Here is a 14746-nt window from a genome sequence, read left to right as displayed (position 1 = left end):
AATAAATAGTAAATAATTCTTACCTCCCACGATGCCAGATCCCTTAACCATGATGGCATTTTGTCATATTCAGCTTTGCTAACTGGTAATATAGAATCTCCAGCAGTTCCTTCTCTAGTTGTCTCCACTTCTTGTAAATCCTCTGCTACCAAAATCCGTATCATGGTCTCAGCCAATTGTCATGCCAAATGGCAGCCCAGTTGCTATGGAGTAATTGAATATTAGGTTCAAAGTGAGCTTCTGTCAAAATAATTTCAGCAAACACCTAAAAGGATACCCAGAATTCTAATAACTTGAGAGTTCTGGCAGGTATTACTTGAAGAATGTGATTTGGACAGGAAATCCGGGAAATTCAGGTGATCAGAAGGCAGCTCCTTATCTTGATATTTGCTCTTGTGACTGTATGCATAGAAAAATGGGATTCAAAAATAATGCAATGCTTTATTTTGTCTATTATGAGTACAAAGAATGCCAATACAACATTCCTATGTATTCGATTGAACATTACACAAGTCTGTATACCTTGACAGCATTGACGGAGGAGGAGGAAACTCAGAACTATAATTTCCTTTGTTGGCTGTAGAGCACATAAATGAATGAGATAAGTGCTCAAAATTGAGAAAATGAAATCTCCAGCAGGTAAAAGAGAGGGAAAATGAGAAATCAATCACAAACCTTCACCAGCCAAAGTGGCCAGGCATGCATCGGAAAGACCAAGGTCCTGTAAGCTTACAGAATCCTCAAACCTAAGGATGTTAAGGATTCAAATAATGTCTAAATTTACTATATAACTGTTTGCGGCTATGCTGGATTACATTTTCTTCCGTCAGAAATCCTTTCAAGTCTTCAATCAAAAATGTTAGTTTTGCAAACACGTGAAAGTTGAAACGTATCATTTCAGAACTGAAAGAGGTATAGTGAACATAGTAAACTTTAAAGGTTGACAAAAGCAGTAATTAAATGAAAACTTATTTTAAACACTCAAAAAATATATAGATATAGATGTATGTGGGCATGCCTGACATAACTTTCACTAAAATATCAATTTTGTTGGTATAAGAAGTTAGAACTAAATGCCATTGTAGCAAGATTCGACCGTATTAGTCTTTGCTGTATGGATATTTGGCGATAATACAAAATTCAGTGAATTATCCATTCTGTACAGATAATGTACAGTCACCTTACTTCTGATTGTCTTTGATAATAGTCCTAATATTTTTGAGTGAATACCTTTTGACTCATAAACCCAAAAAACAAACAACCCAAAAACCTAAGAAAATTAACAATTTTCTTTAAAACACCTATAAATATAAAGTAATGGCAACAATTTTCAAACAATATTTTTTCTGACTTGTGTTCTTGAAGCTGAAATTCTTCTAAAATTTGAAATAAAATGCATATATCCATATCTATGAGATGTATACTTCCACATTAGAGCCACACTGGATTTCTTCGTTACATATCTTTTCCATATCAAATTGTAATTGAATTAGTATTCAATGTTGCTACTATGCTAAATACTGTATACAGTGTATAGTAAAGTATCAGTGCTTGAGGTTCAAGGGAACTTATTTTCAATACCAAAAGAACAGTAGTCCGTCATAACGCAGTTCCAACAAGATGCCAAATTCGTATAATTTCAAGAGCATTTGATCATGAAGAGGTTGTGGATATTTTGCCCTTGGAAAGAAGGTGTTGGCTAAGATTTTACTCCCAATAAGAAGGGTATAATTCAAAGAAGTTCTGGACTCCTAAGTTGTTCGATAATTGATTACCACAGGCTACTTTAAGAAGAGATCTTGCAACTAACAAGATACAATACAGAGAGGAATGCACATAAAGAAACAAGCCTGAAGTTCTGAACAGTTTATAGGAAGGAATTCAATGGATGCGAGGAAATGTAAATTAATAGCTTTAAAACAAATCAAAAAGAATATTTGAATTTTTACAACATGATACCCCAATGGGGGTGTGAGCAAACCTAGAAGTACGGGGGAGGCGTTGGACGCCAGCCACCCATATGGGCTCGATGGCATTTAACGAGTTGGTGTCAAGGCACCTACCTCGCATGTAGAAGTGTGTGAAGGCATATGCGCAGAGTGTGAATACGTCGGTCTATTTAATGTTGGCTTTAGTTTTGATGGAGAGCCTAGCATCCTTGTGCTATGGTGATTTTGTTAGCTAGTGGAAGGCTCTGCAGTCTGGTACAAGATGGCTTAGAGCCAGAACTCGATGTATTGACGTAGTATTCGTGGTGGCAAGTTTGAGAAGCAATAGCTGGTATGTCTTTGTGGGGGCAACTGGTGACATGCTCTAGAGTGGCGGAGGGGGAGAGATGCTAGCACAGATGGTCAACATTTGGGATCCCGAGATAGCAACCCACAAGTGAGTTTCTTCAGCACGCTTCACTAGTCAGTGATCATGTGACAACCTTGGCAACTCGGTGGTGCGTGCACACTTTGGGTGTTGGGACTTTCTCGCTAGCATCGAGGTAACTCTACAAGAACATTCTATTGGAAAATTGAAAAAGCAGAAAGATTTTCTCTTGTTGATAATTACTTGTGATTTCTTTGAGTTATTATTATCTTTCTTATGTTCTTCTTTTATCTTAGTTCATCAAGCAATTACCAAAACCAAAACACAAAGATCAAGGAAACCAGATGTAGGCACACAGCCAGGGCAAAACCTCTATATAGGGGAAAACCCAGTCAAGAACTCTTCCTTCAGTAATTCAAATGAGACAGACTAAGAACCTAAACCAAAAGACCTTCCTCCTCCACCAAGCCAGCTCTTCCTTATGATAGATGATCTCTTCCGAAGTTACCAAGTGCCAGGTTCTCAAATGCAACTTCAACCCAGAATTTCAACCCCCAGCTTTAGAACTTCGACCCAGCTTTAGGACTACAGTTTTGATCTAGCAACTTCAGTAGCTTTAGGACTATAGTTTTGATCTAGCAACTTCAGTAGCTTTAGGCTAGCAGCTTCACAGCTTTGACCTTGATGCAGCTTCACAGCTTCAATGTAGCTTCAGAATTTCGTTGCACATGAGAGAGAGAGAGACCCAAAAACTTCGATTCCAACTTCCTTCTTGAACTTCGCACTTTTTCTGCTCCTAGCAACTGCAATTCAAATTTGTGAGAGATGTGCTACCAAATGAGTCGAGTTTCTCCAATATATAGTGAGTTTGTAAGGTCGAATTCCCTTGTTGAGGCCGACTTGTCCTTTCTTGAGGTCGACTTGGTGGAGGAGGCCTAATTGACCTATTTTACAATAAAATAAATTTATTCTTTGACAAATAAATCCCAAGAAGGGTTGTTTACAATATGACATGGACAAGGACAGTTGACAAAAACCCTAGAAGCCTTCAATGGAGGCTTTGACCTGAAAACAATTGATCCAGGCATGAAACCCATGCTTTAATAAGTCAATTTATTTAATAATAAAATTTATTTTTCTTTCTTTTGATAAATACATTTCATTATGACTCATGTACAATTATGAAGACCCACACTAGTTACATTCTTCAACACTCTCTTAACTAGGGAGGTATTCATAATTACTTATATCTATAGACTCTAGAGGTACATGGAAGATCTCCAAAATGAACCACGAAGAGTTCTAGCACACTCAATGCTGCAGACTAGATTCCTAACCAAGATAATCTATCCGGGTGGGACTAAGATGGACTAAAGCTTTCAGCCACTCTAGGTACCATTAGGCTTACTAACTAACCATCAACCCAAGTATCTAGGTGCATATCCAAGGTCGGAGCTCCAAGACCAAGGCCACCCTCCCTCTTCGGGATCTAGACATCAACACATAGGCCGGTCCGATGTCCTCCCAAGCATCCACTATTAAATGCTTCATCTCTCCCTAATAAACTAGATATATCCATTTGTCCAAGCATGCTTCCCGAGTGTTCATCCTTCCGTATGGAGAGATTTACCTGTTCAAACACAAACCCAATCAACAGTAAACTTTCAAATATAAATATATAAGTAAACACAAACCTTTGATGTCCTCAATCGACCTAATGACTACTTGGAAGCTTTTCTTCTTTCATTTCTTCAGCACCAACAAGACATCCTCAATACATTGTAGTACTTCCATTCATTCTTCAATTTCTTCTTCAATTTATCATGACTATCGTAATATGCCATCCCTCTTAATTGGGGAGATGTACTCTTTTTTACTAACCATGCTTCCTCTTAACCTAGGGAGATCAACATCGAAGAATCTATGATGGCTTCATTCCTTTTTACAACATCAAGGTTATCTTGATCATATTCATGCTCATCATTATCATCTTCAACTTAAGAATATCTTGAAGATTATGTACCTGGAAATCTTCAATAGCAAGTGCAACCAAATACATATACAGAGGCATGAAGTTAACTATATCAAAGTTATATCAATATAATGAAAGCATCAAATAATCAAATACTTTAGACATCAATTACCTAAACTTAGTTAAGTTTATAATCAACAAAAGTTACATACTCAACTTCTAGACTACATCATCAAAACTTAAAGCAATTCAATCAAGATATCAGTCTCATTATATCTAGGGCCTCAATATTATTTTCGAAGATAGATGACAGACTCTACCTAGATTCCATCTTCAAGACACAAAGCCTTAGATATTAGTAGTTAATAACAATCCTACCATGTATCTAAGGTTTCAACAATGTTAGACTCTACTAGGGTTTGTTGCAAACCATAGGTTTTAATATCAAAACTAAATCATATCGGAAAACAATATCATCATATCCTAGAATATCAATCTCTACTAGGGCTTTGTTACAAACCCTAGAGTTCACAAACATGAGCATCAATAATTAGGTTAGCATACTCATATTCATGTACTAACATTTATCATCAATGTCTACTAGGTAAACCCAAGACACAAGCATCAAAGTTAGAAATACAACAAATTTTCTCTAGGCTAGGGTTTCAATCATACACCTAGAGATTCATTCCTAGGACCTCATTTTAGCTAGTACAAGGATTTTGCTTATAAACCCTAAAGATTTAGGGTTTCAATACATAACATAGACATTAACAACAAACCCTAAAGGGTTAGGGTTTCTATAACAATACCAAAACATCAAAAGAATAGGAATTATAGATTTCATCAACAACCCTAAGTAGACTAGGGTCTCAATATTAGCATCGACATACCCTTAGATTAGGGTTTTACAATGAACGTTTTTAGGGTTCCACAAGAACGATAATATAATGAGGGTAGATTCAATCTAATGGTTAATCACACTAACAATAATCTTTATGATTCAAAACCTAGACATAATGATGTCAGTAATGTAAAGCAAATTTAAAAAGACGAATAGTTGTACCTTTTGTATGAAGAGAACTTTATAGCAAAGCTTATAGTCTGAGACATACCTCGAGTTGTTCCTTAACAAACCTTGTAGGACATCAATTCTTGAGGAACTTCCTTTGCAACAGAACTTCTTCCATGCTTCAAATTTGTCCTTTGAAGTCTCCTTCATAACCATTGTGTATTTTGCAATCTTTCCTACCACAGAAAACATAGAAAGTTGTTATAATATAATGCAAACAAATCTTGATGTGAGAAAGAAACCAAACATGAAACTATGAACAACAAAGAACAAAATACTTATATTTTGGTAAAATGGTGGAGGCTCCCTCTTAATCCAAACTTGAGGGAAACCTACAACTTATCAAGATAAAAGGTGTTCTAACAAGACATGTTAGACCTACAAGTTCTAGAAATCAAAACATAAAGGAAAACAATTCAAAACTTAAACAAAAGACTAAGAGGGATAAGAGAGAGAGGACTTAGTAGTATAAGTCCTTGTCTTCTGATTCTTCAGTCTTGCTCTTCTTAGGTGGTGCTTCATCGGCAATATTTGCTTGATCCCTATCTCTCCTTTTATTCCTTGGATTCTCCGGACATAGATTTTTATAATGACCCATCTTATGACAATTGTAGCATTCAATCTTTGATAGGTCTACTTTCTTCTTTGGTCTTTTGAACTTCTTGAAGGTTTCCTTCTTCTTGTGATGAGCAGAATAAGCATTTGAGATGTTCTCTTCTTCATCCTCCTTGTTGTTTACTAACGATATTCTGGCTTCTTCTTGACTACATGCATTCCACATTTGTTCTAATGTTGGAGTATCCTTCCAACTATTAATTCCTGACGCAAATGCACTCCAAGATTTCAATAGACCTAAAAGAGCAGCAACTACAAGCTCCTTTTCTGGTACAATTTCATCTATTGCTTGCCACAATATCATCTTTCGTCATCTTGATAGTTCTTAATTCATTCTTGAGGCTTGCTATTTGACCAATTTTCTTGATTGTGAATAATTTGGATAGAGCTTCATACATTTCTTGGGCGGAATCTATGTTGGATATGTATGGAATGAGGTTGCCCTTTACTCCATCCACTATTAGGTTCATTGCCAAGATCTCAATTTCTCTACTTCATCTGTAGGCTTCTTGATTCTTCCTAGAACAAGATCCAAAACTTTGTTCTTTTCAAGGATGAGATCTATCCTCTTTTTCCAAGCCCTGTAGTTGGAGGCTCCTTCTAGTTTGTTTTCTCCCTTCATTGAGTTAGACATAGTTCTTGTAGATAGTAGATTCTTCTTATATAGTCCTTTTCCTTGATGACCTTCCTTCAATCTTCTTTTCTTCAATAGATCTTCAGGTTGCCTTTTTCCTTCTTCTTCACCTTAGCTTTGATACCATGTTGGAAAATCGAAAAGGCAGAAAGATTTTCTCTTGTTGATAATTACTTGTGATTTCTTTGAGTTATTATTATCTTTCTTATGTTCTTTTATCTTAGTTCATCAAGCAATTACCGAAACCAAAACATGAAGATCAAGGAGACCATATGTAGGCGCAAAACCAGGGCAAAACCCCTATATAGGGGAAAACCCAATCAAGAAATCTTCCTTCAGTAATTCAAATGAGATAGACCAAGACCTTAAGCCAAAAGACCTCCCTCCTCCACCAAGTCAACTCTTCCTTCTAATAGATGATCTCCTCCAAAGTTACCAAGTGCCAACTTCTCAAATGCAGCCTCAACCCAGAATTCTAAACCCCAGCTTCAAAACTTCGACCTAGCTTTAGGACTACAGTTTCGATCTAGCAACCTCAGTAGCTTCAACCTAGTAGCTTCACAACCTCGACCTTGATGTAACTTCACATCTTTGACGCAGCTTCAATGTAGTTGCAAAATTTCATTGCACATGAGAGAAAGAGAGAAACCCAAAAAATTCGATTCCAGCTTCCTTCTTGAACTCTGCACTTTTTCTACTCCCAGCTACTGCAATTCGAACTTGTGAGAGATGTGCTACCAAATGAGTCGAGTTAATGCAATATATAATGAGTTTGTGAGGTCAAATTCCCTTGTTGAGGTTGACTTGTCCTTTCTTGAGGCCGTCTTGGTGGAGGAGGCCTAATTGACCTATTTTACAATAAAATAAAATTCTTCTTTGACAAATAAATCCCAAGAAGGGTTCTTTACAATATGACATGGACAAGGACACTTGACATAAACCCTAGAAGCCTTCAATGGAAGCTTTGACCTAAAAGCAATTGACCCAAGCATGAAACCCATGCTTTAATAAGTCAATTTATTTAATAATAAAAATTCTTTTTCTTTCTTTTGATAAATACATTTCATTATGACTCATGTACAATTATGAAGACTGACACTAGTTACATTCTTCAACACATTCCTTATTATTGTTTTTCTTCAATTCAAATCTAGGTAGTGGTGGTGGCATTGTCTTAGCAGACTGGTCCTCGACCGAAGTTCTGGCAGGTAGTAGTTGGGTGGGTGGTGGTGGTGTGAGGACTATGGTGTGGAGGCTAGAGGAGGTGGTGTGGGGTAATTCCACCGCGCGAAGCTCTCAACCCACCCTGAATCATTCATTAGAATATGTTGTTGAGCCCCTTTAGCCTCTTCTGGGACAGAGTGGGAAGGGGTTTTCTTGGGAGTGTTGGACCAATTGATTGGTTTCATTTATCTGTTGTGGTGTTTGGAGGTGTTGTGTGTCATGGTTCTGGGGGACAGAGCTTTGGCCAAGCTTCTCTCTTGGGAAGCAAGCCATGCTCTGCTAGAGAGGTTGCATGAGGAGAGGAGTGAGTCGGCGGGGCTAGCTAGACAACAACGCTGGCAGGGAATGTGGCCTTGGGGAAGACGTGGACCCCAACCACGAGGCATTTTCGGGTTCTGTTGAGTTGTTGCCTCCTTTGGACCATTTCAAGGAGCAGATAGCGCAAGTAATTACCCTCCTGGAGCGGCTTAGTGATGATTGACATGAGAATATGAACATTGTCATAAAATTCAAGAATGTGTTGCATACTCATCAATGGAGAATGATGGATAGTGTGGATACCCTAGTTTGGAGCAACGTTTTTAAAATAGAGCCGGCTCCAAATCGACCGAGCCAAACCCCCAGCCGGTCCGACTCGGCAGAAAAAACGGCCCGGTGGCCAATTTGTTACCGAACCGGCCGAGCCGGTCACCGACTCACCTGATTCGGTAACAAATCAGCCAGCTCAGCCGAGCCTGAGTTAAATGGTCAATTCAACCAGCCACGCCCAAACACACCTAGCCAACCTTTTTTGGGGGGAAAACAGACCCCTAACTTGATTCTAATTGGGTTTTGGGTTATTTTGAAGTCTGTTTACCTCTCCCAAGGCTATAAAAGCTACCCAACCCCCTCACATTTCTTCAAAGCTATCTCATTGCATTTGTGTGAGAATTTGTGAAGAGTTTTTGTGGGGTTTGTTTTTGGAGCAGTAGTGAGGAGTCTTGGGCAATCATTGGAGCAACAGTGAGGAGCTTCTTGGGTTGCCATTGGAGCAGCATTGAGGAGGCGGTTTGTGCCTAGAGGTATTTTTTTTCACTTCTAAAATCTGTTTTTGCTTTTTTTTTGTTCAAATTTGGAAATCGAAAAGTGTCTTTTTTGTAAAAGAAATGAACATTGGAGCAATGATTTTTTTTTTCAGATTTTTTCCTTTCATTTCCAAGTCCAAATATCAGAAAATGGCTCCTAGGGTGAAAGATGCTACTTGGGCATATGCTAAAATGATTGATAATCAAATGCATTACAAATTTTGTCATAGAAAAATTGAGGGTGGAGGGGGCATTCATAGGCTGAAACAACACTTGGCTACTATTAGAGACCAAATTAGTCCATGTGAAGCACCATCAGCACAAATTGGGGAGATTAGGAAGGAGTTGCTAGATAACTTTGAGAAGTTTGAGCAAGAAAAAGCTACGCAAAAAGAAATAGAGGCTGAAATTGGGAGGAAGAGGAGTATACAACAAATGATCGCTGCCAACCCCAATTTTGATTATGAGGGCTCTTCATCTATCCCTTGCATTGATGCATCCAACCCCTTTCACTATGTTCCTCCCTCTTTGGAGTCTATTCAAGAAAAGGGTAAGGGTAAAATGAAAAAGAGGGGTGATATCAAAAGTTATTTCACACCCTCCTCTCCATCAGATGCACATGGTCCTCAAGCTAGTAGAAGTCATATGTAGCCCACTTTAGATGACCATTGGAAGAAAGAATTGAGAGAGACTGCATGTGATTACATAGCTAGATGGTGGTATGATTCTGATATCCCCTTCAATGCTTCTCGTTCACCATATTATGAACCTATGTTTGATGCCATATTTGTTGTTGGAAAGGGCTTCAAAGGCCCTACTATGCATGAGTTAAGGGGATCTCTTTTGCAAAAAGAAGTTTCCTCCATTGATGAATATTTGAAAGATTTCAAAAGCTCATGGGCAAAAACAGGATGTACCATCATGTCAGATGGATGGACTGATCAAAGGAACCGTACCATCATAAACTTTCTTATCTTTTGCCCACAGGGAACCATGTTTCTAAAATCAGTTGATGCATCTGATAGGGTGAAATATGCACACTTGTTGTTTCAGCTTTTGGATGAGGTTGTTGAAGAGGTGGGGGTGGCTAATGTTGTTCAAATCATCACAGATAATGCCTCTAACTATGTTCTTGCTAGTAAAATGTTAGAGGAAAAACACCAAACCATCTTTTAGACCCCATGTGTTGCACATTGAATAGACCTCATGCTTGAGGATATTGGCAAAATAGATTGGGTCAAGAACACTGTAGAGTATGCCAAAAGCATAACAAAATATATCTACAATCACTCATGGATTTTGAGCCTGATGAGGAAACACACGGGAGGTGGGGATATTATTAGGCCTGCCATCACTAGATGTGCAACTCATTTTTTGACATTGCAATCTATGCTTTCCCAACATAGAAACTTGCAAAGAGTGTTTTCCCGTGATGAATGGAATGAATGCCAATGGTCTCCCAAATAGGATGGCAAAGATTTGAAAAGAAAGTTAATGAAGAAATATTTTGGAAAAAGGCAGCAGAGATTGTGAAGGTTGTTGAGCCACTAGTTAAGGTGTTGCAGTTGGTGGATGGGGTTCATTTATGAAACTATGGATCAAGCAAAGGAGCAAATAAAGGCAATATACAAGGATAGAGTGGCTAAGTATGGGCCCATTTGGGCGATCATTGATGAAAGATGGAACAATCAACTCCATCGGCATATACATGCAGCTAGGTTTTTTCTGAACCCAAGGTATCATTATAAAGCTCTGTAGGCAAAAGCTTTGACTAGGGATGTTAGAGATGGATTGATTGACTGCATTGACCGCATGGTCCCTAAGGAGAGTGATCAGCTGGAGATACAAATCACTTGTTTAAGCAGAGCCACAGGTATCTTTGGCAAGAACCTAGCAAGGATTACAAGGAAAGCAGATGAGCCAGGTAAACAAACAATTTCAATTTTCAAATTCTTGTTTTGTTAAATTGTTTATACTTTGAAAGTTGGATATAATTTTTTGAGCTAACTCATTACACAACTATGTTTTTTGTAGCACAATGGTGGGAGGCATTTGGTAACCATTGCCCTCAATTGCAAAAGTTTGCAATCCATATTTTGAGTCAAACTTGCAGTGCTACTGGGTGAGAGCACAATTAGTCTGTCTTTGAGAGGATTCACGCGAAGAAGAGAAACTGTTTGGAACGAAAACGGTTAAATGATCTAGTCTATGTCCAATACAACCTCCGACTAAGACACAACCAATTGTTGAAAAAAAGACCAGATACAGATCCCATTATGTTGGAAGATATTGATCCAGCATCAGATTGGATAGTGGAGAGTCGTCCACTAGAGTTTGATTCTAACAAGGATATTGGTATTGATTTGGATTTGCAGATAGAGGCATTTGTTGAAGTTGTTGCTAAACATAATGTTCAGTTGAATGCAGATCCACTTGTACCAGGCCCAACCCCAACCCCAAGTCCTCCAATTGCAGGCACTTCCTCTACCCAGGCACAACGAAAGCCCATATCTCGTCTATATCAGCGTGCAGCTACTGTGCCTACTAGTGCTACTACTTCTACAGTTGCAATTGGAGATGGTGATGAGGAGGAGCGATGGGTTTCCCTATCTGACTCTGAATCTAAGCCAGATGATGTTGGCTTCTCTAGCAGTAGCCAATAGTACTGGTGACTAGTGATGTTTTACAGTTTACTTTTGTTGTAGAGGCCATTTAGAGCCTCCTTGGTTATGTGTTTTTGTTTTGATCTCTATATCATGTATGTATTGGACATTGCACTAGGTGCCATTTTGATATAATGGATATATTCATGAGCCTACTTTGATCATATGTTGTCTTCTCTCTACATTCTAATGCTTTGTGTTTGGAAACATTAATAAAAATCTTTAAAATTATGTTTTTCATAAAAAAATAAAAATTTAATGTATTTTTTACAACAATCGAGTCATTCAAATCAAACCGACCGAGTCGGAGTCAAAGTTGAACTTCGGTCGGTTTCGAACCCGAGTCGGGGTTTTAAAACATTGGTTTGGAGGCAAAAATGACTTATGGAAAAACAAGAACGAGTGGAAGCTTGTCTGGCACACATGGAAACTCATGTTTGTTGTTCATTCAACCCACCCTTCCTCACTTGGTAATGTACCTAAGGATCCTGCTCCCATTCACTTCTCCAATCCTAGATGATAATCAGTTGTTTCTTGGTGTTATCGGTTTACTGGTCATATTGGCCTCTTGCTCCTTTCATGTTTCGGTTGTATTGGGATTTTGACATGTGTTATGATTTCTTTCTCCTAGCCAAAAAAACACGGTGGGAGTGAAGCAAGAAGAATTTTGCAAAGATGTACCCAACGATGTAGTCTTTTCCTGAATTAATAGAAACATTTAGACTTACAAAAAAAAATACAACATGATTGATTTAGACAACTATATCCTCAGCCAATGCTATTAGAACTAAAACCAAAAACTAGTAAGAAACCTAGAAGTTTAAATCCATTACACGGAGCATTAAATCTAAATAATGTAGATCTAATAATAAAGGATACATGAAATCATCTTGAAGAACATTTCTGCTGCAATCCCTCACAGATACTGGTGTAGAACAGAAAAAAGATGCAGTTCCTGCTCCTGTACTGTAATTGAATGCTTGAGAGGTGGTCTGAATAGAAAGGGAATTATTCAAAAACGAATCTAGCTCTGAAACTTTATCTGCTCTTGGACTGCTTAAGTCGGAAGGTGAAGGCTCATCACCACTGTCATTTTCCCCTGATGGCAAGAGATTCCCAATTACATATACAGTGATGGATTTCAAAATGAGATGTAAATGCATAGATTATTGTAAATTCGCAAACATAAAATCCTAATAAAATTCAGGTTTGAACTTACCCATTCATGTAAGTAGAACTGAACTTCAAAATGCAACACCAAATGCATACAGCAGCAAGCGCCCAGAACCATAAAATCCTATGAAACTGTGGGTTTTAGCCAATCTAGTTGTATAAACATTTATGGTATTCTACGGGATGTAGACAATGTTCTAAACCCATAATCATAAAATTCTAAGAATTCACAATAGACATTGGTTCACAAGTCGTCCACCAAGGTTCTGTTCTCACTGTGGCCTGCACCACCCGCATGGCAAAAGTTTCAAACAAATGAGGCTAGGTGCAAGTCCTAGGCATTTTTTGATGGAATAGATTCTCCTCGGACCTTGCACCTAAGACAAAGGAAGCCTGCCATTTCAGGTGCAGTCCCTCGGCGCATGTTCCTTAAAGCACTTCCAAAAAAAATGAGGCTAAAAAGATTATTGAGTTTCAGCAATACCCAAAGAGTAAATTATTGATTGCATATGCAATTTTGCCAATGGATCGTTAGGATTCAATTCTTGTTGCAGTGTGCCACATTGACGTGGCATAAGTTTTAAATGCATTGGGCAATGAAACCAGGTGCAAATTCCAAGCAATTTGGCGAAATAGATACCTTTCTGATCTGAGCATAAACTGAAGAAAGTTCGATCTTAGCAGTGCAATCCCTCGAGGAAATTAAAAAAATTAAGAAAACTGAAAGATATGGGCTTTATCCTGCCCAATTAATAACTTGCACACACGATTATATATTTCACAGTATTTCTGTAAAATGTAGAGAACAGTGTAAAGCCCAAGGACATAAAACAATAATAGACTACTGGTTTTTGTTTACACATTTCCATGGGTTTTGACAAGAAAATGCATGAGATTATCATAAACCCTATAGCAGTGACCTTACCAGGTTCGTAGCCATATTCTTTGAGCCGATCTTCAAGAACGGCAACGGCAGCCTCGTTCTGTTTGTAGATCTGGTTGCAGTGGCCAAGAAGCTCCTGAAAGGAGATCGTATCGATGGTCATCGACTCCAGGGCTTCTACTTGCTGATTTGTTGATTGTAAACGACGGTTCAATCCCTCCAGGGATGAATTTAATGATGAACCTGAAACAGTATAAGAACGAGTAGGTGAGAATGAATGAATGAATTCAATCGAGCTGATAAATGATGAATGAGAATAATTACGCTACCGAATGGAATTGGGGGACGCTGCATGGAAGCCTTGAGATCGTTGCACATTGACTGAACATGATCGCAGAAGCTGCGAAGCTGGTTGCAGAATATGGACGATGGGTCCTGCATTGCAATGCCTAGCTTTTCAGTGGCTTGCTGCTAATGTGGTTGTGCTCCAATGTCTGTTGCTGCTGTAGATAATTTTATTTGGGTAAAATCGAATATGTTCAAGCCGAGGTTCTTTTAATGTCATTTGAATCAATTGGCGGGAGGGAACGCTTCGAGAGTTCTTTCGATGGCGTTTCAGTTACCTCATTAAAACGATTACAATCAGTGTAATCTTCGTACTGGCTACTACACTTTATAGTTGCATTTTAAAATTCCGTGGAATAAGCGAGAAAGTTGAGCGGGATTTAATCGAGACTATACATGTAGCTATATGTGCAATAGTGGGATATTTGTTATTATTTGATTTTCTTTTATAATTTATTGTTTTTTTAATTAATTAAAATAAAGTGGTGTGTTTGGGTTTCGGTGATTGAAGCGGAAGAAGGCGGGAAATCCAAAGTTTGCAAAGTTTTGAGTCTACATGGCACCAATAGGGGGGAGGAAGCTTTGCTCCTCCCTATCACAATGTCTTTGTTGACACAGGAAAGGGAATTTCATGTGGGTTTCGGGTCCATTCTGACAGGACAGGGGATATTGTACAAGGAAATAATAGGGCGGGGTCAGCGAAGGATGTCGAGTCAACTAGTGCAAATTCCAAAGCAATTGACGAAGAAGGCTCTTCAGAGAAAGGACCAGGTCTTGCAATGTCA

At 38.4% G+C, this 14746-nt stretch overlaps 1 protein-coding gene across 2 annotated transcripts in view; it reads right to left on the bottom strand.

Annotated features, from left to right (window-relative positions):
- Window positions 1-14319, bottom strand: part of LOC149229439 (uncharacterized) — an 86138-nt gene extending 71819 nt beyond the window's left edge. Inside the window, exons 1-7 of one of the 2 annotated variants that reach the window (XM_089375828.1) lie at window positions 13946-14319; window positions 13659-13859; window positions 12440-12659; window positions 676-746; window positions 523-577; window positions 317-399; window positions 24-145 (exon numbers count right to left, since the gene is read on the bottom strand). In XM_089375828.1, coding sequence (XP_089231954.1) covers window positions 24-145; window positions 317-399; window positions 523-577; window positions 676-746; window positions 12440-12659; window positions 13659-13859; window positions 13946-14057 — 864 coding nt within the window. In that variant the 5' untranslated portion in view covers window positions 14058-14319. The remainder of the gene's footprint in view (window positions 1-23; window positions 146-316; window positions 400-522; window positions 578-675; window positions 747-12439; window positions 12660-13658; window positions 13860-13945) is intronic. The other variant, XM_089375829.1, reaches the window with a different exon arrangement.
- Window positions 14320-14746: the final 427 nt, after the last annotated feature.

The sequence above is a fragment of the Pinus tabuliformis genome, chromosome J (assembly GCF_031772625.1).
Source record: "Pinus tabuliformis cultivar Carrire ecotype Pingquan chromosome J, CPIR1, whole genome shotgun sequence".
Classification (NCBI taxonomy): domain Eukaryota; kingdom Viridiplantae; phylum Streptophyta; class Pinopsida; order Pinales; family Pinaceae; genus Pinus; species Pinus tabuliformis.
The sequence above is the reverse complement of the archived record's forward strand: the minus strand, read 5'-3'. Positions and strand labels throughout refer to the sequence as shown.